This window comes from Rhinolophus sinicus, linkage group LG04 (genome assembly GCF_036562045.2).
Source record: "Rhinolophus sinicus isolate RSC01 linkage group LG04, ASM3656204v1, whole genome shotgun sequence".
Classification (NCBI taxonomy): Eukaryota; Metazoa; Chordata; class Mammalia; order Chiroptera; family Rhinolophidae; genus Rhinolophus; species Rhinolophus sinicus.
Window position 1 is genome coordinate 4,251,305 of NC_133754.1, and position 22,626 is coordinate 4,273,930.

General features: G+C 43.9%; 2 protein-coding genes across 9 annotated transcripts in view; one reads left to right on the forward strand and one right to left on the reverse strand.

Moving 5' to 3' along the window:
* Positions 1 to 7,701, reverse strand: part of ANGPT2 (angiopoietin 2) — a 54,955-nt gene extending 47,254 nt beyond the window's left edge. The window contains exon 1 of one of the 2 annotated variants that reach the window (XM_019717766.2): positions 6,958 to 7,701. In XM_019717766.2, the coding sequence (XP_019573325.2) occupies positions 6,958 to 7,245 (288 nt within the window). In that variant the 5' untranslated portion in view covers positions 7,246 to 7,701. The remainder of the gene's footprint in view (positions 1 to 6,957) is intronic. The other variant, XM_019717765.2, reaches the window with a different exon arrangement.
* MCPH1 (microcephalin 1) overlaps positions 1 to 22,626 on the forward strand; it is a 254,860-nt gene that overhangs the window by 133,725 nt on the left and 98,509 nt on the right. The window lies entirely within an intron of this gene.

Consider the following 22,626-nt stretch of genomic DNA (forward strand, 5'->3'; position numbering starts at 1 on the left):
AGGCGGTTTTGAATAGGTTTCCTATCCTGAGCTGGTGCCTGCAAGACTAGGATAAGAAAGAAAGGTGATTCCAGGGGGGAGATAGCTAATTAAAATATAAACTTAAAGCAGACAGCACACCTGACTCACCATTCAGGTGTTAGGGGAGCGCTCAGTCCTTTATCTTCAGACCATGCATGAAGCAGTCATTTTAATCCCAGTATTTGTTGAAACTTTTATTTAAAACGTTTTCCATGAATTTTTAGTTTTTGATGACATGGAAATGGTTGAGCTTTGTTTTCTCATTTTACACAGTAATGTTGCGCTGATGCCAAGGGGTGTCTGGTTCTACCTGTCTGTAGAAGGCCAGATGGGAGATACACTCTGGTCGTTTTTGAAACCGTACAGGGGACAGGGCAGGTCACACATTACTTTCCTGGGCCTGAATTGTATTTACCCGGACTCCATTTCACCCTGTGCAATTCAGGGTGTCACCCTCAGAAAAGGGCTCTTAGTCGTATGTACTGTTTGCCATCTCTCTTGACTATCATATAATTTGTTTTTACTTTGGGGAACTGCAAGGCGGAATTTCATGGGATTATTTCACACACGAGACTATTCCCAACTGCTTTTTTTTTCTTCATAGCTTTGGCACCATCCCCATGTAGAAAGGATCAGATCGCCTACCGATCAGCATTTGACAGCACTGCCCACTCAGTGGCCATCGGGTGCCAAGGCTGCCGCTGGGCTCTGGTGGCCCAGCGCTGAGTTGTGCCCTGGACCCGATGCCCTCACACCCTGTACGGTCTTAAGGAAGGACTCGTGGGTGGTGGGAACTGCTTCTCTTACTGCCTGGGCAGCCAGCCACGTTTCTTGACCTCTCAGACTCACTTCCTTGTTACTTTTAATTAAAACTATGTTATCAGGTAGGAATAGGTGTATATAATATTGAAGTATATAGAGCACATTTAAAAATAATCTCACATACAGAGGCAAATATTCAGGATGGTTATTGCAGAATGATGGAAAGATACATCCTATTTTTTATACATTCCTTGTATCCTCTGTTTTCTACAGTAGTCATGTATTACTTTGGTCATCAGAAAAAACGAACCTTCGGAAATAGTTTGAGTTGATTCTCCTTTTGTAAAAAAGATTTGCGTGTAGTGACCACACTCTTTCTCCCTGCTCCCCTGCACCCCCACTCTCTCTCCACACTCCTAGCTCCTTTACCTGTTTTTTTCTCGCTCCTTTTACTCATTAATTGTTTTGTGTAGCACTTACCACCTCCTGTCACTCATGTTCTGACAAGAATGTGGCAGTAAAATGTAGCATGTCCCCTACGGGGGCCAGGCCCGCAGTCATTTTCTTCAGCTCACTGATTTGCCCCAAGCACCTGCCTGGACACACGCAGGCCTTCAATAAAGTGTTTATTGAAGAAATAAATGAACTTTAATGCCACTTGCCCTGAACCGGAAAACTCCCAAAGGGGTGGGAGGGGTAGGGTGGTTTTCACTCAAATTACGTTAAGGAACCAAGAAATAACACTGTATTCATATTCATTCACACTTCTCTCAACAATTCTCTGCAGTCTTTCCAGCCGCATGGAAAGCTCTGCTTCTTGTCAGAGGAGGTGATATGCATGCTTTTCCATGTTTGTTTTTCTCTCCGGCAATCCATACAAGACTTCTAAACTGCAAAGCACATTGATGCTATCCTGGCTGTGTCTATACGTGATTAAAAAGCACATGGGATGATATCTGCCATGCCTGTGTTCTAGAGGTACTTTGAAGACAAATGAGGTGAGGTGTGGAAAGTGCGTGAAAGTTGTTCCCTGCCACTCGATTGCTGCCTATTATTATGTTACGACTCTTTCTTTATTGACCACAGTGTGACTGGGTGATTGAGCAGCTCTCCTTATATCAGAAGAATTCTGGAATACTTTAGGAGAAAAATCTTACTGTCAGTCTCCTTCCAATCAAAGAAGGATGTAGTGAAGAGAGAATATATACAAGTATGTGACTCACTGCCTTCATTTTTAATATAAATGATCAGATAGGTGTGTACAATAAGTCTATATAAGTAACTATGCACTTGCTATGAGAGAAAAAGCATAGATGCTGAGTTGTTGCTCTCATTAAGTCACGCAGATATTCTGCAGCTTCTAAGCACCCGACTGGGAAGCAGACAACAGGTCCGTGGGTCACCGCACATGCCCTCTTCACCTCAGGCAATCCACAGAGCTGTTCCTGCCCTGGTGTCATTTCTTGGCCAGAACAGGGAACAATGTTAACCACCTCCTTTCTGTCAAAACAGTCGTGTCATATTCTGCTCCTTTTTCTTCTCTCGATCCATCGTCACAGGTACTCTAGCTTCCCCGCCCTCCGTCGGCTGCTCCCGCCTTCCACCCCACACACCCCTTCAATTTATATTCTTCTTTATCTTAGTCTTCCACACCCTAAATAAAACCTTTTCCTGCCAACCTCTTTTCATGTCATTTGTCAATCATAAAAAGATTCTGAGCGTGGCATAACATCACTGTATGTGTCTTAAGGAAATTCATTCGTTTTGATATTAAATTGGTCACAATAAAGACCGAGTGTAAATCTCTAAGAGCTCGTCTTGAAGAAAGGGACCGAAGATTAGGTGGGAGGAGAATTTCCCTCCCATTTACTACTGTTTTAATGGTTTGACTTCTTAATCTTACATTGCCCATATAGTAAGTTCATAATTTTTTTGTTTTGTTTTTTAAATTATCCACATGTTGGTAGGGTTGATTGGAACTGTTGTTTTGCAGAGTAACTAGAAAATTCCAGTTATTTAATGGATGAAAAGAGGCACTGTGGGCCAACCTGATCACGATTTATTATAAGACCATCATCCTTTTCATGTTCCGTATCAAGTAGCTGCTTACTGATAACTTCTGGATTACAGCCAGTTTGTAAACTGTAAAGAACCACATTGGTTAAAACCAAGCGATTTTCCCATTTCAGGATGGAGACACTACAGAATATCCAGTTTCTAAACAGGAAGGAAGAGCTCATGGAAGTTGTGTGCACAAGTCCACGTCCTAGTTCTAGACTCTGCAGGCAAATAATCCTGTCCCCATAGGATGATACCTACATAGTTAATCCAGTGTGTCACACAACCCCGTTTCATAAGCAGAGGCTACTGGACCATGGAAAGCAAATACTGCATATGGACTTGCCATAGAATATAAAGTTATTATATTTTATATATTGTACTCAGTCACATACTGTACTGTACATCTCGTATAATATACATAGTAAACATTCTATTATATTTGCGTTTTCCAAACGTAAACATATTGTACTTCCCCCACCATAGTGAAACTTGAATCATCTCTTCATCCCTTACCATAATGGTGTTACTATGTTGCTAAGTAATAATAGTCACCATTGTTCCCCAACCTGGAGTGTAATCAGCTGATTGGAATGCATAAAGTGTTTTTGTCACACTGAACAATCATCTTTCATGACTCAGGATGTGACAGATGCTGTACAGGGATGGTTCGTTTGCTCCAGCACTTCAGGAGACCGTTAGCTATGGACATGATGGAATTTTTTTCTTTCCGTTAATGAACCAAGCTCTGGGGGTTTTGTGGCAACACACACACACACACACACACACACTCTCACAGTTCCTGGCAGGGTGGGGGAGGGGCTGCTGAGCCGAGCTCAGGGGAGTGTCTGTCTCATCAGTTTTTTCCATTGACAGCAGTTTTGCTTTGAGGAGCAAAATCACACTGTTCCCTACATATCAGCTGATGAGTAGTTCTCGTGCTTATTACAAGGATATATCTTTTAAAGTAAGAAAAGGATCTCAATTCAGGTTTAGTTTCTAGCCTGTAGTTCTGTCATTAAAAAAAAATAATAAGTGATATGACAGAGGAAATGTTTACCTCAATTTAATAGGCATTAGCTGTATTTTTCAAAACATTCTGTTTTAAAAGCACAATAGACTTTGCAGTTGTTTATAAATTTGAGGTATTCATCAGTGTGAAATAGTTGTTTATTTCCTTTCCCTATTTCCTCTTATTGGGAAGGAAAAAAAAAAATTCGGTGTCCTAGCAAGACATGATCCATTTTGTAAGTTATTTGTCAGTTCTTACAAAGTGTGTTTAATGTCCCTGGCGCAGAGGTTCAGAATAGCTGCAGGGTTAGCAAGGGAACGTGACCTAGAGTGCTTTTGTAGGTCATTGTGGCATATCGGGTGCACGAACTATCCTGGGTCCGTCTTCTCCTTGCTTCACCACTAAGCAGAGAGTTGGCCTGCCCTGTATTGTTCCATTCATATTCCTCTGAACTCATTCAGAAGTCTGACACTTCCTCTGCCTGGCAGATGAAAGGGGCAGTGTGGCATCTTTTGATGCTGTGCACCCAGCTGTTTTAGTCCAAGCTACGCGCAGCACTAAGTGCTCAGAGGTGCAAACGCTATTCATGGGTCTTGAAATTAACCAGAAATTTGGTCTTATTTTCCTTCTTGACAACTTTTCTTAAAATCTTAAAGGTTTTTGTTGTTGTTATTGTTTCTCCTTCTCTCTTATTTTCAGTGTTGGTCCGGGAGAGAAAGGAAATATGAAAACATAAAAAAATAAACAGCCCTAAAGAAAAGGAAATATGGAAAACAATGGAAAACACAGAACTGTGGTTTTTCTTTCTGTGATAATCTGTCAGTAGGTGTTAGACTGTGGTGTTAGCTCCTATGACCGGTGGCTTATCTGTCGTCCCACTGTGCGTTGTTTTCTCCCTTAGGAGAGACGCAGTGTTTATTATCACAGGTGACAAAACACCAAAGAAAAAAACAAGCAGAGAGGGTCCATTTAATCACTTTAAGTGGGTTCCTATTTGCTCTTTTGCTTTCATTCCCAAACCAGAAGCCCATAAACTGAGAGCGGCCTGCCTTCCTCAGGTGTGTGTCACCCAGACAGTGCAGGAGAACAGGTGCTGAGCCGATGAAAAGATACACAGTAAGTCACTCTCGGTGACAATTTGCTAGATAGCTAAAGAAGGAATTTAGAAGTACCACTGTGCCACTGTTCAAATATTTACTAACTGAACCTGGAAAGGAAAAAAAATTGGGTCACATTATGTCGAATTCCTTGTCCTTTTTCTTCTTTAAACAGAGTCTCAAAGACCCGGGAGGAGGGGGTTGTGTCTAAGAAAGAAATACGGGCTTTGCTTCTGGAGTTTCAGGTAGATGTAATATGGGCATCGTTAAGCAAATGCCACTTAGCAGTCTTACATTTGGCAAGACCTTCTTTTATGTTTCTTGACTGTTTATTTTAAGAGACGACTTGCCAGCTGGGCAGATTAGAGTGTTTACTAGAATGGAGTGTATTTCATCCTCCCTGCCCCCGCTGTCAGCCCGAACCTACACCGTGCCACAGTGGGTGTCGGGAGCTTCCACACACGAGAGCACCCGCATTGAAAAAGAAGTGGGAAGCCACAGTGAGCTGAGATTTGGGAGACAGTCTGGTCTCCCAAATATCTGAACCGGTGTCACTGCACACTTTTTAAATTTAACATTATTATTTTCGCACCTGCGAGTTTTAGAAGATTTAAAAAGAGCAGACCACAGGGACCTTCTCAGGAAAAGAGAAAAACTTACACTGGAAAATCTACCCCGAAGGGATGTGCTTATGGAGATATTACTAATGAGTTTTGTATTACACGGCGGGTCTTTTGGATGAGTTTCTGTTGTTTTCTGTCCTTTGATTTGAAGCGACCCCTCTTGCTGCAGGGAGAGCCATGCTGGGAGCATTCATTCATTAAGGCTCAGGGCTCTACTAATAACTTAGTCGTTTCCTCTCTGAAGGCAGGAGACTTAATGAGAAACACAGATTAGGAGCCGAGATCTATTCTGAGATTAAGATAAGGTATCCTAACAGAAAGTTCATGGTGAAATGAAAGACGGGACATAATTACACTTTTCTGGGGAAAGTCTGGAATGAGGTGAACCAGCTTGTTAAAGTTCCTACGTAGCTTTAAATAGTCCCCCCCTTTACCATGTAAGCTTCACGATGTAATGTCACTGTAATACTTAATGATTAATCTATTTCCACAATTTGTTTAAACCACCTTTAGAATCTATGCATATAAAGCAAAATCCCAGGGTGATTGTAGGTTTTGTATAAATAGCTCCCAGCTTTACATGTGAGCGCGATCCCTTGTGAAAGAAAGACTGAGCTTTCAGTCTCCTGTTTTGGCCAATTCTCTGAAACAGTGGAGTCATCATAGCCCCAAGAACGTGACTGTCTTGTCACGGCATAAGTACTCCCATCCCACGTGGGTCACCTTCAAAGCCAGGGCTGCAGCTGAAGGGGCTGCAGTGCTGAGTCGCCCCCAGACACTTAGAACACTTACCCCGTTTACAAATGATACACCCTTGGGGTAAAGCCCTGAGATCCTGAGAAACATAAGGTCTGCTTTATTTAATTTCCTCTCGTTTACTAAGAGTCACAATCTATTTTAGTAAATAAATTCAGGAAATTGGTAAAGCACTTTACTCCATCCGTTATGTATCAGCAATTAACATGATTGTCACGTTTTTCCTGGCCCCCGCTGCTGTTCACAGCTTCCCTCACATGCCTGCCACCAGTTTATAACATCCCGGGCAGTGGGTGTTGCTGCGTTTAAATTAGTGAAACAAACAGAGCAGCCGAGAAGCTTTCGTCTCCTTCTTGCATAAAGATTCCTAACTTGAGGGATTTTTCTCTATTGATTCTGGCATTCTTTTCAAATAACCCTTTCTACTTTTCCACCGCGACTACTTTACACCCTGGCATCGAATAAGAGCAATAATAATTGAGCAGCCGTCTCTCTCCTGCTTCAGCCCCCCACCCCAACACTCACACACACACACACACACACACACACACACTATATTTTGGTTGTAGAAACAGAGCCAGTCTTGGCAGCGTGGGCTGCACACCAAGTGAGACTGGCGTTTTCTTACCTTCATCAGCCACTGCGTGTTGTTTTCCATGATATTCTCCAGCACTTGCAGCCTCTGTACAGAGTCGTCATAGTCCAGCGGTGCGTCCCTCTGCACAGCGTTGGACACATAGGCGCTGGAGGAAGAGCGGCAGTTGTCCGTCTCTGGCAGGAGGAAAGTGTAGCTGCAGGACCCGTGCTGGACCTGGTACTGCCTTTTCCCTACGCTTTCCATGCTTTTCCGAAAGTTGCTATAGGCTGCGGCCAAGACAAGATCACAGCTCAGAGTAAAGAAAACAATCTGCCACATTCTTTCTTTCTTTCGGTAATAAACCACCAGGCTAGCGAATTCCAAGGCACATGGGAACCCGGTCCTCAGCTGCCCACTCAGCCCTGCCACCAGGGCTTAAGGTCCATCTGTGGGAGTCTCCGCTCCCCGCCTTTCCTAGCAGCAAGCAGTGGTGTTCAATGCTGTCTTCTCTGCAGACTGTCAGTTGCAGCAGGAAGAGTTGCCCTGCTCACTGGGGAGGGCCGTATTCCCTCTACAGATCTGTGTTAATGTCTCTTTGTTTCTGGCCCCCAGATTCTGCGGTGTCAGGATCCAAATCAATCACTCTCCTTCCCTTATATGATAAGTTGATAAGAGCCGCCAGACATGTGCAGCGAGCTGCTCCGCCCTCCTGGCTTGTCCCTTATCTTCCTGTAGGGGGTCAGCAGCCAGGCAACAGGAAAAACCCCAGCCCGATGCGTGCCTTGCAACCAGGGCTGTGTGCTGTAGAAACCCTCTGGGAACCCCCGATGGGTTACAGGACCCCTGGGCATTGCAGAGGCACCACCCTAATTGAGTATTTCCTAGAGAGAGCAGCGGGTCTCTTGTGTCTGAAACGGATTCACAGTGCTAAGCTGGTAAAATATCTGAGGTAATAACTTTAAAGTACAATGAAAGTTCCTGTTTTTTCCTTTAGGAATAAAAATACTACAACTATGTCAGGACTTCGGTTTATTTTTGTTATTGAAAACACAGAGGAAGCAGTCTCGCTTTTGTAAACGCTCTGCCTTTCCATAGGGAAGAGTTTCGTTGGTATTGCTTGGTTTTTTAACTGTGAGCTAAGAATACAGAGTTTCCATTTTAAAACAGTTTGATAGGAAGAGATGTTGCTTTATTAAATCATGTTGGGAAGATCAGTTTCTGAGCTCCGACATATAATCTTTTAAACAAAATATCCACTTCAGTATTCAAAATAAACCTAAAATAGACTCGACTGATGAATGGTCCGTTAAATCACAATAGATAGAGAAATCGGAACTTAAATTAGAGGGTGTTGAGAGAGGAACACATGAGCTTGTCCTTTGTTACATCAGGGTTTGCTCAGATCCCATCATTTTGTAACACGTTTTCCAGGGGCAGTTAAATCTGTCCCAGTCGGGGTTGAACCCAGGTGGATGGATCACCTCCCCTTTTTAATTAATTAAGCGTTGATGTCCTCACCTGAGACTCAGGGTCTGCCTTAGCGACCAAGATTTTTCTGGTCCAATTCTATGGCTGTGAAAGTCCTCCAGACTGCTTCCTTAATAACTACACTTTAAAGCTTCAGAGATGACCAGTCTGCTAGCTCACACAGGGATCCCGTCTGCGTCTCAGGATTTGTGCTTTCCACTTAGCGGTGACCGATGTGGCACGTGGCCTGATCGGCCACTCTCCCCGTGAAAGCCAGTGTCAGTCTGTGTCTTGCAAGAACAGCTTCCAGGTATGGATGAAAGAGGGGCCACACAGTACACCTGACAAGCTCAGGGGAGGCCAGCATGACGGGCCTTAGAAACTCAGAGACCGAAAGTAACCGCATAGGGTGGTGTGACCATACACATTCCTAACCCACAGCGGGTCGTGGTGGGACTAGGCCTGCAGCTTCCCTGACAAAGGTCAGGCTTTACCTGAAGTGAGTCTGTCTATTGACCTTCTGTAGCTAAGATAAGAATAACATACCTTTGAAATGTCAGAGTAATTCTCTTTTCCAGTCCCCTCAGGGCACACCCACCACACCAGAGCACAGACAGCAGAACCCCTCATGGTTATCTTGTTCCCCGAATACCATCTCTGTGCTGTGATAATTATTAACTATCCTGTACCCACCAATGTAAAAGTACGTGTCTCTCCATGTTACTTTTTACCCAATCCCAGATATTTCCTGCTTTGCTTTCTCCCACCCCCTTCATCTACCACCAGTGGATTTCATGTAACCCTCCTTACGTCTCCTTTGGTTCTAATGCACAAAATAAGCTGCAAAACCGCCATTCTCCAGAGCATTTTCTCAATCCGTTGAGATTTTACTTCCTGGCAGTTGTCGGTTTGGCTCAAATCAACTCATAAAAATTCTCACAATATTTCTTACCGCAGAGTACAGAATTATGATTTTAAGTCTTGGGTGGATATGGAATTCAGTGAATTCTGTCCTCCTGGAACATGTTGTCAAGAGACTTAATTAGACCTTCAGGAAGATCCCTCCTAGTTGCAGGCTGCCTCCCAGCTAACCTGTAGGGCGGGGTTCAGACCCTGAGGTCCCCAAACTTCGGCGGGCAACACGTCCTTACTGTTCAGCAAAGCTCGCCTTTCCTGTAACCAGGACTAAGTCATAGCAAGAGTGGCCAGTATCTGTGGTTTTCTCATCAATAGCATCGTTGGTGTTTTTATGACGATATGTCAAGCTGTCACAGCACTCAGCAGCATTGTCACCTGACTTGTCCCTAGACAGGTCTTGCTAGTCAATGTCTGAATAAAGCAGCACGTGTCACTTCCTGAGAGAGTGGTGCCTTCCCCAGACTACGGACGGGTCCAGTCGCACAAGAAGCCTGGACTCGCGCTCCGGAGGTCACGCAGCAGGAGACGTTGTGTGATCCTCCCGTGGCGTGGAACAGTGCATGGTTTCCAAAGGGAAGGAGATGCGCCCTTCCCTTCCTAACCGCAGAGGGAAGCGCACAGACTGGTTAGAACCGTGGTTCAATGAGCCGAGGCAAATGCTAAGCCTCGGTTTCCCTACTTGTGAGATGATATTCTCTGTAGCACCTTTAGGACTAAAATCATACAAGACAGTAAATGCAATTTAGGATTATTAGTTTCCTTTTCTTATTGGCACTTTCTGTCGAATGGAAATCAGCTCTTCCACCATCAAATATGATAACCATGTTATCCTCTGAATGTGCAAATTTTTCGTTCTAAGTTTATGTCCCATTTGAAAAAGCATGTTATAGGTTATTAGTATTGCATATGTGGTTTTCAAAATCATTGAACTGCCTCCCAGGCAAATAGGGAGCTGCACAGATAAGCTGTAGGGCAAGCACTTCTTGCCCACCAGTGTTGTATCAGATACTTTGGGGTCCTGGAAAGGGATCAGTATGGTGAGGCTTCAGACTTAAACAACCAGAGGGCGAGGGGCCCCTAAACCAATGGGATGTGACCCGCGGAGGAGCTGTGAGTGCGCCGAGTCCACGTTGCCTTCAAGGCGCCGGTGCTACAGACGCGGGTGCTGTGCTTGTTGGTCTCCTCGAGGTCCCCTCATGTGCGCCCAGCAGCGCCTTGTAGGTTCCTAAATGGAAATTATTACCGGGGAGAGGGGGAGCCCAAGTTACACCAGGGGCCGGCACACTTTTCTGTAAAGGGTCTGAAAGTAAATGGCGTAGACTCGGGGGCCACGCGGCCTCTGTCACAACTGCTCACCTCTGCGTCACAGCGTAAAAGCCACCACGGACGATCCACAAACGGAGGAGGGTGACTGTGCTCCAACAAAGCTTATTAGCGGACGCTGAAATTTGAATTCTTATCATTTTCACATGTCATGAAATAGTTTCAGTTTTAGTTTTCAACCATTTAAGAATATAAAAGCCATTCTTAGCTCACTGGCCGTTCAAAGTGGCCCACAGGCTGTAGTCTGCTGACCCGAGTTAGAACCTAGGGGAGCCCCTCAGGGGAGGGGACGTGCTTGTGAGGCCACTGAGTGCATAGCCAGTGAAAACGGCGAGGCCTGGGACAGGCCCGGGAAAGGGCCTTAGGAAGGGGCAAGAGCATTTGCCCAAGGAGAAAGCGCCACTTGGAAGCTGGGTCTAGAACGCAAAGCAAGGAGGCCGCACCTGGAAAAGCCACCGAGTGGAAAAGGCGCATCACGCCTGTGCAGAGCTGCCCACTGATTGGTCCCCGAGGAAATGCGGGAGGACCAGGAAGCCCATGCCGCCAAAGTGGGGGACCTAGGAGGAGGCAGGCCTGGGTGTGGGCCGCAGGCTGGACTGTGCCCTCCTTACAGACCCGCCTTCTGCAGGGCAGTAAGCGCCTGCTGCTGGCACCGCTGGAGGACCCCTGGCACCGCGGGAGGGTCCCTGGCACCGCGGGACGGCCCCTGGCACCGCGGGACGGCCCCTGGCACCGCGGGACGGCCCCTGGCACCGCGGGACGGCCCCTGGCACCGCGGGAGGGTCCCTGGCACCGGGGACGTTGGCTTCCATCCCCGCCCCCGCTGAAGGCTAAGCACAGCCGACCCCTCCGCTCTCTGAGGGAGGCCTGACTGCCCGTTCTCAGAACTAGTCCTTTTCAAAGTGAATCTTGAGTTTTCTTCAGTGACTTGCTGACAGGATAGCTAAAGGAGACGAAGCTCCAAAATGAGAAATGTTATTGCAGCCTTCCCCAAAGCTGCCTTCCTGCCCTGCCAATTTTTCTTTTTTCTAACAGTTCTGCCGAGCAGCTGTGCACGGTGCTATTTATTTTCTTAATGCTGTGTGTTTTCCCCCTGTACTGTATGTCATCAGCTGAAATTTCAGAGGCCCCCATTTATTCTCTGTAGAGCTGTCGCAAGTCCTTTCACACTTTGCCATAAGGAGGTAAATCCTGTTTGATGGCACCAAAAAGACCACGCCTACCTATTCCCTGAGAGAAAAAGATCAACGTCGCAAAGAGCTTTGACAAAAGCCCGCCCACCTCGGGTTGCCCTGCTGAACAGACGCCCTAATGCGGAGGAAAAGCCAGGCGCTCCCCCGGCTGTTGTCCCCCCGGAACGTAGGTCCACGTCCATGTACCTCACTGCTCTCTGGGTTGTGGAATCCGACACACCTTCCTGAGGCCTGGGTCACCCAGAGCAGCGAACCCGGCTCTCTGACACCGGCCCCTGTCTGACTGGCATCTCGGGAAGCCAAGAGAGCACCCATGTGATCAGCACAAAGCGGGCAGCCCCCAAGCCATGGGCAGCCCAGTGGAATTTTCCCGTCGGCTGACATGACCGCTGCTGATGCCCAGGGAGACAGCTGAGTATTCAGTATCTAACTCAGTAGTTACGTTGTTGGGAAAATTAAGGGATGGCAGTGGGATCTCCTGGCTGGGGAGAAGGGTATTGCTTTCAGAACTGTTACACTCCTCCTAAGTGTGCTCTGAAAAACCCACCCCTGATTGCAAAGTCCATGGGAAGTGCGCAGACGTCCTCAGAGGCACACTGACCTCCTGGGCCTTTTCCATCATATACGGGCAGGTCCTCCAGACTGGGCCTCGTGCCTGCTCTGCTCACTGCCACCAGCGGTCTGTCCCGGCGCTTGCCTCGGGGCAGGCTCATTCGGCCAGTGTGGCCTTGACTGGTGGGAGGTGCTTTGTTGGTGGAGGAGGAACCATCAGTCCTGAAATGCCCTAAGCAGTGAAGCTGGGGACACTCTGTGTCGATGTTCGGCCATTTGCCGACAGCCAGGCACACTCAGGTCAGGCGCCTGGCGTGAAGGGCCATAAGGGGCTCCCTAGACATCTTGTGCGCCTCCCTCCACACCCTGGCCTTTTCAAAATTAGCTAAATAAAATCAGCCTACATATTTATGTTCAGAGTACAGGGAAAACCATTACCGTGTTTTCCCGAAAATAAGACCTAACCAGACAATCAGCTCTAATGCGTCTTTTAGAGCAAAAATTAATATAAGACCCAGTCTTATTTTACTATAAGACCAGGTATAATATAATATAACATAATATAATATAATATAATATAATATAATATAATATAATATAATATAATATAATATAAATAATATAATATAATATCGGGCCTTATATTAATTTTTGCTCCAAAAGATGCATTAGAGCTGATTGTCTGGTTAGGTCTTACTTTTGGGGAAACATGGTAGAAAGTTCACTGGACATAAAACTGTTAGAGAAAAATTATTTTTGCTACTTTTTACCCCCAAAATTGTATGCAATAATGAATGAGAGCTAAAGAAGAAGCTACGACTGGCAAAAAAAAAACAAAAAAAAAACATTATTTCAGCTTCCACACAGCAGACTCCCTGTACAGTGGTTCCTTTGTCACACCCGTGGACGATGTCTGTTCCTGCTCCCTTTCGATGCGTGTTGAACTGAGCCCGAAGAACCACAAGTTCAGTCTCGAGCAGTTTTGCAAAAACTTGGGTATTCCCTCTCTCGGCAGCTGCTCGTGAGCTAATAATTAAATTCTAAATCTGGCAGGCTGTCAGAGGTCATTCCCAGCCATGGGATTTGAAAAAAGTACCAAAGGAAAAGCCCCTAAAAGTTACCGTACAGACAGAAGAAAAAGAAAGAGAAAAGTAGAAGTATAAACATACACACACACACCCGGAAGGTAAATCTTGCCCGCAGTGGGTGTGGAATCGAGGCTCCGTGAGGAAATGCCATGAATTCAATCAGCCAAGTGCGTCTCTGCGCCTTTCTTTTGTGTTCGTTGTAATGAATTTAAACCAACAGTTTTTACTGCGATTTTAACATGGCAACACTCAGCCTTCTTTGGAGAGGGTGGAGTCCCGCCGTTTCATGCCGGCTGTCACCTCTGTGCAGCACAAACACACATACATCCCCAACAACAGAACCCACTTTACTGACCCAAAACTTCTTGTGGCCCTGGTCATCTTGAACTGGAGCCACCTGGTCACCTGCCTGCCTCAGTGCCCTGACCTGCGGTGTCTGTGAGCGGGAGAAATCCTCGTGGAGGCGCACGCCTCAGTGCAGGCTTAGCCTCAGGTTGTACTCACTAGTTTGGGAGCGAGTCTCTGGAAATCCAGCCAATGTCTGCGCACCAGTAGAACTTCATGTATACATTCTAGCTCCATCTTCCATGTTCTGGCTTTACCCATTGTCATCTCCCTTCGCCTCTCATTTCACCCAATGCAGATCGCTAAAAGAATATGGTGTACTTTTTAGAACATAAACAGTTTTTGAAGTGAAGTATGATGCCTAGTCGAGCACAGTTTCCTTTCCTAGTTGCAATTAAATATATGTAGCATTTGGCATAAGATATATTTACAGAACAAATTAAGTGTCGTCCACTTAAGAGCAGGACATCAGCTCCATAGGGTTCACCTTTGTAGAAGGTGAGAAATGTGTACTTTTTTAGAATGAGTATCTGCCTGCCAACGGAGGAGAAAAAGCCCTTTGCCACATGTGTTTTCAGTCAATTTCCTTTCCTGGGAAACAGCCATTTCCCTTGCATTTCTAGTTGTGTTTTCCTTCGTGGAGTAGATAGGGTAAGTGCAGGCATTAGAGGACAGAGGCCCAGATAGCACTGGCCTTATCTGTGACAATTATCTTTCTTCTTGCAGCTGTGTAACTTCTGTTTGAAGCATAGGAACTATTTGGCAGAGGGGTCGTATTGATGGAAGAATCAGAGTTAATACTGTGAGAAAATGTTTACTGTCCGTGTGACTTTTCAGGTGGTTGTCATTCTTATTTAGGGTCGTTCAATTAAAAAGGTACCAAATGCTTACTCATTCTAACTTAGGTAAGTGTTTACTGTGAGATTATGTCTAAAAGACATGTAGAAGGGGACAGATATTTTTTAAAGAAACTGAAGAGATTCCTGAATCTTTTACAGTTTGTACTGCCAAGAACCAGCATAACATCTGCTAAAAAACATTTGTTTTTTAAAGCCGCATTGTATATAATATGTAACCTTAAAGACTTTCAAAAGAAAAGGCTATTTATTTACTAGACACTTGAGAAATATCCAACTAACTATTTATTTTTAAGATTTCATCATGAATTCCCTGAATTTTTAGGAATATTTTGGTTTATATAATTCTGTTACAAACAGTTCTCTCAAATGCTGTTTGATTTTTAAATATTATCATTCTCTTGTATTTTTATGGAATATTTTATCTTCCCATCAAAAAAAATGCCCAAAGGGTCAAGATACAAGTCATAACTTTAAAAAGGCAGTAGATGAAATTCTGAAACAATAGATAAGTGCATTAGCCTGAAAATATTTTTGCTAGTAATTCTGTGTCCTGTTTTCTCCCCATAGAAAAAAATGCTCAACATTTTCTTTCAGAGGATTGATGGCAATGATGATTATTTTATCTATGGCCAATAATATAAAGGTGATAAAACCTTTCCTTTGACTAACAATATTTCATTAGAGATTTTGAGGTGGATTTATGAGTTACAATTTTACATTAAATGTTCCTAAATTCATTTTATTATGATTGTAGAGAATTCAAATTCTGTCGCTGGTGGAAAACGGGTCTAATCTCTTTGTCATAACCATTCTACTAAAGAACTGTCTAAATTACTCTCAGAATGAATTTCCTTTTGAAAGTGGCTTAATGCTATCTCGATTAATCTTTGTTTAATCTAAATTTATAACATTTTTCTTAATTATTGAGAAACATTTTAAAACAAGAGATATAAATGTCATGTGTGCCATTTACATTAAAATATATCATCTCTCTTGATTATAGGTTAACATAAATAAAATCAGTTATGTCAAAGAAGCAAAAAAATGAAACAAGCACACGGCCCCCTTTTGATATTCCCATCAGTCTGACTTGATACAAAAAAAATCTTCCTATGGGAAATTAGTCTTGATTATGGACTTACATGTATAAAAAGTCGTTTTGAAGAATTGCATATAGTTTTTGAGGAAGGGCATTAGAAGTATAATAAATAGTTATGCATGAAAGGCAGTGATGTTTGCATTCAAGTGCGTAAAAATGCCCCAGGCCGTTCTTGTTCCTTCATGAGTTTAAGTGTGGCCACCTACTAAAGAGTTAAATCTTTCCCAGTAATCTAATATGTCTACTCTCCTCTTTTCTCCTTAAAACCTATCTCATGCAATTTCTTTGGTACTCCATTAATAATAAACTGTACTTCCCCAAAATGTCTTGTTTCAAAGAAAGGGTCTAAATTCAAAGAAAGATTGACACAGAAGATAAAAATGAAAGGAAGTGAATTTTACAAAGCCGGTAAAGAGAAGACGTTTATAGCAGTAATAGGTATCTGGATTTTGGCATCTGTTTCCCTCAAGAAAAAAAAAAAAAAAAAATCAACAATGGTTTCCAAAAAGCCCTAAAACTATTCTAGTAGGATAGTTACAGGAAAAAAAAATATTGTTTAATTTCCCCCAAAATCCTGGTGCACATTTCAGTGACCTTTCCTATGTGTCATTCAAAAATTTTTGCTTGACTACAATAAAAATTAAAAGAAAAAAACTGGTAGGGATGGTACTGGGAGAGGAGAATGCAAATATCAAATCCACTTGTAATACTCACCTGCTCCCTCTGCTGGCCTCATAACAGGTAGCAGGCAAAACGAAACACGTTTTTATTTGTCATTGATAGAAATGAGATGCAATTTGGGACGTAAATCAATAGCAACTAATATACAACCTGGAATGCTCTCATTATAGTTTTAATACAAAAGAGCACCACACCATATGCAGGAGTTAAACACCCACTCGTGCGTGCTTGCATGCGTGCACACGCAGTAAAAATATTTGTAAGCACTCTTAGCACACACAGAGCCAGAAGCAATTTCTATATCCTCTGGTGATCAGATTACTACCCAAATGAGTTAAGCAACAGTAGAAAAAGTGGAGGTCTGTGCTATCTGTCTCCATAAGGGCTGAGTTTGGAGGCCTGATCCTGCTCCTAGCAAGTTGACCAGGGTCTAATGAGGCAGACCCCGGTCACCATGCAGGTACAGTGCCGTGACATCCTCCCTGCTGATCCTGGGTCATCCCGAGCCAGAGTGCCGCTCAGGGAAGTCTGAGGGAACAGCCAGCAGTACTTTCAATGATTTCCTAGATCCAAATGTTTCCTTATTTAAAAAGAACCTTCTGGTCCCTCCCCGCAAGTAAAATAAGAGGCCAAAAGTGAAGGAAGTTACATTCCAGGCGGAGAAAAAGCTGCGTGTGCGCTAAATACGAGACCACGGAACTGAAGGGAAGTTAAGTCAGTCAGCCAAGCACGGGGAGGGCGGTACCGCAGGGACCCCAGCCGGATCTGGCGCCCCAGGAGTGGACAGCGACCAGGCGGGAACTCAGAGCTCAGTGAGTGTTTTCTGCCACCAGGAGTGGGCTAATGTGATTTGAGAGGCCCTTGGACTGCTGTGTGGAGAAGGGATTGGAAGAAAGTAAGATTGGAGGGAGACCTGAGGAGAAACTAGATGGAATCCAAGTCATACGGTCGCCTGAGCTAGAATATCAGCATCTGGCTAGAGATTATTTAAGAGGGACCCAGCCATAGGACTTCTAGATTGACTGGATACAACAATTTCAGTAATTGGATTTGTTTGGTATTGGGGCTGACTCTTCCACCTAAAGCAACTGAAAGTGCTGGGTAAAATAATGTAAAAATTGTTTTAAAAGCATCGCCGAAATGACAAAATAATAAGAAACTCCCAGGCCCAAATTTAAGTGGAAGCTGGAACCAAGAGCACCAGGTGGCATAAGAAACAGCTTTGCCCTCAAGGCAGTTGGCAAACTCAGTGCCTCCTGAGGCTCCCTTTTCCAGGCCCGAGTGGGCAGGCAGACGAGACAGGGTCTGAGGCCTGTGCAGGATGAAGAAGCCATGCCTACGTTAAATAACAGAAAGGGGGACCCATCCCTGAGGTTTGTAACCGCAGCTCACCGGTTTACTTTCGTAGTGCAGACCGGCTGGTGGGAAACACCGCAAGCCGTGGGGAGTTCATCTAACGTGGTCCCAGGCCGGTGCTGTTAACACACCCCACTCCCCCAGTTTCATAACTAATGTGAATCCTCTCTGAAGGAACGCACCTTCGTCTCAGGTTTGGAAAATTCTTACAGAGAATTTCCCAAGGAAAATGAGCAACTCGCAGACAAGAATAAATGAGCATACAAGATAGCATGGTACCATTAGCAAGAGTCAGCAGAAAGAAAAATAGCAAAAACAGACTGGCAGAAACTTCATGCATAGGTGCTCTCAGTGTCCCTGTGTCTTTAAACGCCCCTCTTCCTATAAGGGCACCACCCTACATGGATTAGTGGCCCACCCTACTCCAGTATGACCTCATCTTAACTACAGTCTTCTGCCACTTAACGACGGGGATATGTGCTGAGAAATGCATTGTAGGCAGTTACGTCATTGTGTGAACATTCAGGGTGCATTTACACACAGCCGGATGGTGCAGCCCACTGCACACCGAGACTTGACTGCCCAACCTCTCGCTCCCGTGCTACAAGCCTGGACAGCATGTTACTGCACTGAATGCTGTAGGCAACTGTAACTCAATAGTAAATGTTTGTGTATCTAAACATATCTAAAACATAGGAAAGGCACAGTAAAAATGCAGTGTAATAGATTTAAACAACAGCTGCTCAGGGCACCTACCATGAGTGGAGCCAGCAGGATCGGACGCTGCTCTGGGGGAGTCAGTGAGTGATGGGTGAGTGGATGCGATGGTCTAGGACGTGACTGGGCACGACTGCAGACGTCACACACACTGCACACTCAGGCTGCACTAAATGTATCAAGCAACACCAGATTAAATCTAACACGAGAAATGATACAGTTGAGACACGGTAACCACGAGATGTGTGAGGCTGCTGCCGGTGTAACACAGTTACAGCAAACTTTGTTTTATAAGTAGGAAGAATACACTCTGATAATGAAAAGTATAGTGTAGGGAATACGTAAACCAGTAATACCGTCCTTTATATCCTGTCAAGTATTATGCTCTGTACATAACAGTACGTGCTACTGTTACACGACAGGCAGCACAGTAGGTTTGTTTACACCAGCATCACCGCACACACGTGGGCAATGCATTGCTATGAAGTTGCGGTGGTTATGACATCATTAGGTGATAGGAGATTGTCACCTTTGTTATAACCTTATGGGACCACATGGTATACGTGGCACCTCCCTGACCAAAAAGTCACTATGTGGTGCATGACCGTAGTTTCCTCTGCAATCCCATTTCCAAATAATGTCACAGTCTCACGTACCAGAGATTAGCACTTACATCTCTTTGGGTGGGGGGCACAATGCAACCCATAGCACTTACCATGCTTAAAGATATAAAATAAAATTTTGATAACACCTAAAGGGGACAGAAAACTAAAGAAGAAAATACCTTGTAGGTGTGAAAAGAAAACTTACAGAAATAAAAAGTGCAATAATTGACATTTATAATTCAAAAATTGTGTTTAACAAAAGATCAGACATAGCTGAGGATCTGAAGAGAGACTCACTGAGCTGAAAGACGAGTCAATAGTAAATCCTCTGAGAACACAGCATGGGGAGACGAGGAGAGGAGAGTAGGAAAGAAGGAGAGACCTGAAGGCTGGAGTGAGACAGTCTCACTGGAATTCCAGAAGGAGGAGAGGGAGAACTGGGCAGAAGGTATTTGAAGAGACAGTGGCTGAAGATTTTCCCAAAATGATGAAAGACACCAAGCTACAGATTCAAAAAGCCCAATGACTGACCAAGAGGATAATAATAACACAGGATAAAGGAGTAAGAGGGAAGAGCCAAGAATGAATGATCCCCCAGTTCCTGGCCTGACAGCTGGCTGGATGGTGATACACGAATGCTCAAGAGGAAAGCAAAGCTAGACAGGGAGGTGATGGATGCACCTCTGTGCTAATTCAGTTTTAACTGGTTGTGAAACATCCAGGTGGAATTTTCCTATTGAATATGTGAATCTGAAGTTCAGGAGTGAGCTGGATGGGAAGCAAGAAGACCTGTTTTCACGATCAGTGTCAGTGCCAGCTTTGTTAAATAATCTTAACTAATATTAAATAGTACATGAAAATAATGAAAGAGAACAGCTATGTGACTTGCAATCATCTTAACAATCTGGGTTGTTCTAGATGACGTTAAATAGCAGATCTTTGACCCTTGACCAGAATTTTGCTGGCATTGCTGTGAGGTGCCAGTTCTGTGGATTCTGACATACTATCCTATTGGCTAGATTTCTCTCTAAAAGAGATAGATATTAATGGTAAATAAAGAAGACCCAATCTGGTCAGTAAAAAGGTACTTCACAGTGGCTGTGAGATGTTGCAAGTGTTTGAAAATAAGATCTGCAAGATAAAATTAGTGACATGGTAACTTTTTATGAATTTGTCATTTCTTTGAGGACCTTTATTATGGCATAATTGTGTTCCTAAAAATTCACACACTGAAGTCCTAACTCCCAGTACCCTAGATTCTGACCTTATGTGGAAATAAGGTCATTGGAAGTATAATTAGTTAAAATGAGGTCGTACTGGAATGGGCTTGGCCCTAATCTAATATGACTGGTATCCTTGCTATTTAACCTAAGGGGGGACAATCCAGGCAGCTCTGGTATTTCAGTGATGGTGAAACCCTTGCACAGCTTCATTTGGCAACAGCAAAACCATTTCTTAGAAATCCTAAGGCTCTTTAATTGCCGCTGTCCTTGTGTAAGACTGCCCTCTGTCATGAAGACCCAGCTCAAACGTCACTTCCTCTTGGAAGCCACCTTGCATCTCTGCAGGAAGAACAGAGGCTGCCCAGACCTCCATGACAGTATTGCCATGAGGGTCGTTGTATTGGCTCATTATCGCCGCCAACTAGGACCTCATTAAAACCTGAGGTCGTGCCTCCTTAGATTGCTGCTACTGTCTGTTTTAACATGACATCTGTGCATCCATCTCGGCGGAGCCCACTCAGACATTGACAATAGCTGTTAACGATGACGTCAGCTATCTTGTTTTCCTGTCCTGGTGGAGGTGGCCGAGAAGCTGGGAAGGTTTTGCAAGTCCTTGGCTAATTAAGTCTTTTCTAAGTAGTTGGGTGCCCTTTCCTCAGACCGTCTGGAGTGCTGTGCCACTGCTGTTTTATTTGGGGGTTCTGTTCTTTAAACTGGGGCACTGCTGGAGCTTTCTCATTGGGCCTCTATCTTCTTATCACCTCATTTGCTCCAGAGCCTGTAACATTTAAATGAAACTACTAAATGTATTGGTATATGGCTCCAAATTGAATTAAACTATTGAATGCGCAGCACCTGACACAGAATGGGTTATCCCGAGCTAAACACACTTACAGATTCTGAATGTACAAAGCATGTCTGAGTGTCTAATAAGCATACTAGAACGTACGTTTAAAAGAAAATGTTTTTCCCTCGAGACAGTTTTGAGATTATATACACTTACCCTGCTGAGCCTATTCAAAACATTTTTTAGAACTTCTTTTAGACAAGTGCTATAAGCCAAAGGGCTTCCTGCATTTGAATATCTCCCATGATGATACATTTTCACTCTTTACGGACAGAATAATTTTTAATATGCCCCCTAACTGCACTGTTGTATTAGGCTTAGTGGGTGACTAAACACAACACTATAATATTACAATCCCATAGACTGTCAGTGTTGTTTCCTTTTATTCAATTCGAAAAATGTGAAAGACATTGTGCTAGTCGTAAAAGAAATGCAAATTAAGGAGTTCTCAATAATCTTATAGTCAAGAAAGAACTTAACTCTTTCACTGCGTTGATTTCACTTTTTTTTTCAAAAATGTGTCAAAAATCCACAAAAAATAAAAAGTTGATATTTTGACTATTTTATGCATTTAATAACATTTGAGCTGCTTTGTACCTAAATGACATTATTTTTATTTTAAACCTTTGTTATGTGGTAATAAGTTAACCATTATATTGAATTTTAGCAAAAAATACCCAAAACATACTAAGTGACATCAATTAGATTTAAGTATAGATAAATTAGACTCTAACGGCATTGATGACATAAAAAATTATTACAAAATATTATACAATATGCCATACAAAATGTCTTTGTAGATCTTTGCTGTTGATAGTGCAAGCCACAGCAAAACATATCCGAACATCGCAGCAAAAGTGTTAAGATGGTTGTCGTTAATTTCCCCACAGAACCTAAATGATCCAGAACCCAATTAATTCAGTATCTGTCTTCCACCTGCCTCCAAAGTAGCTCTAAAAACAGTCAAGCCAGTCCAAGTTTGGGTGTCATGGAGAACACAGTGTCCTTTGCGTGTGCACTGTCCCCTGAGACAGCAAAGCATTTCCTGTGTTTCTGACTTGGAATTGGGGGTTTTCCTGCATGTTGGGAGAGCCTCACTCACCCCCTGGGTAGATCACAGTGGGCTCTCCTTTCACCAACAGCTAAAAACACCACCTTGGCATTGTTTCCCAGACACTTGACTGTCCTGATGAATTCTTGGACCACGATCTTTCAGAAGAATAAGTCTGAGCCACTATAAAGGCTCACAGGAGAGGGAACTGGGGGGAAACAGTTTCCCAAACTGGTATTTCTAGGAAAACACTCAGCCAGAACCTGCAGCTGTTCGCTGTCCAATTTCAATCCTAAACAACATTTTAGTTGGCAAAAGAAAAGTGAGAAAATAATAAGGCTCAGAGCCTAAAACTTTGGGAAACCCCTTTCCATAATGTGCTTATTTAGGGCTTA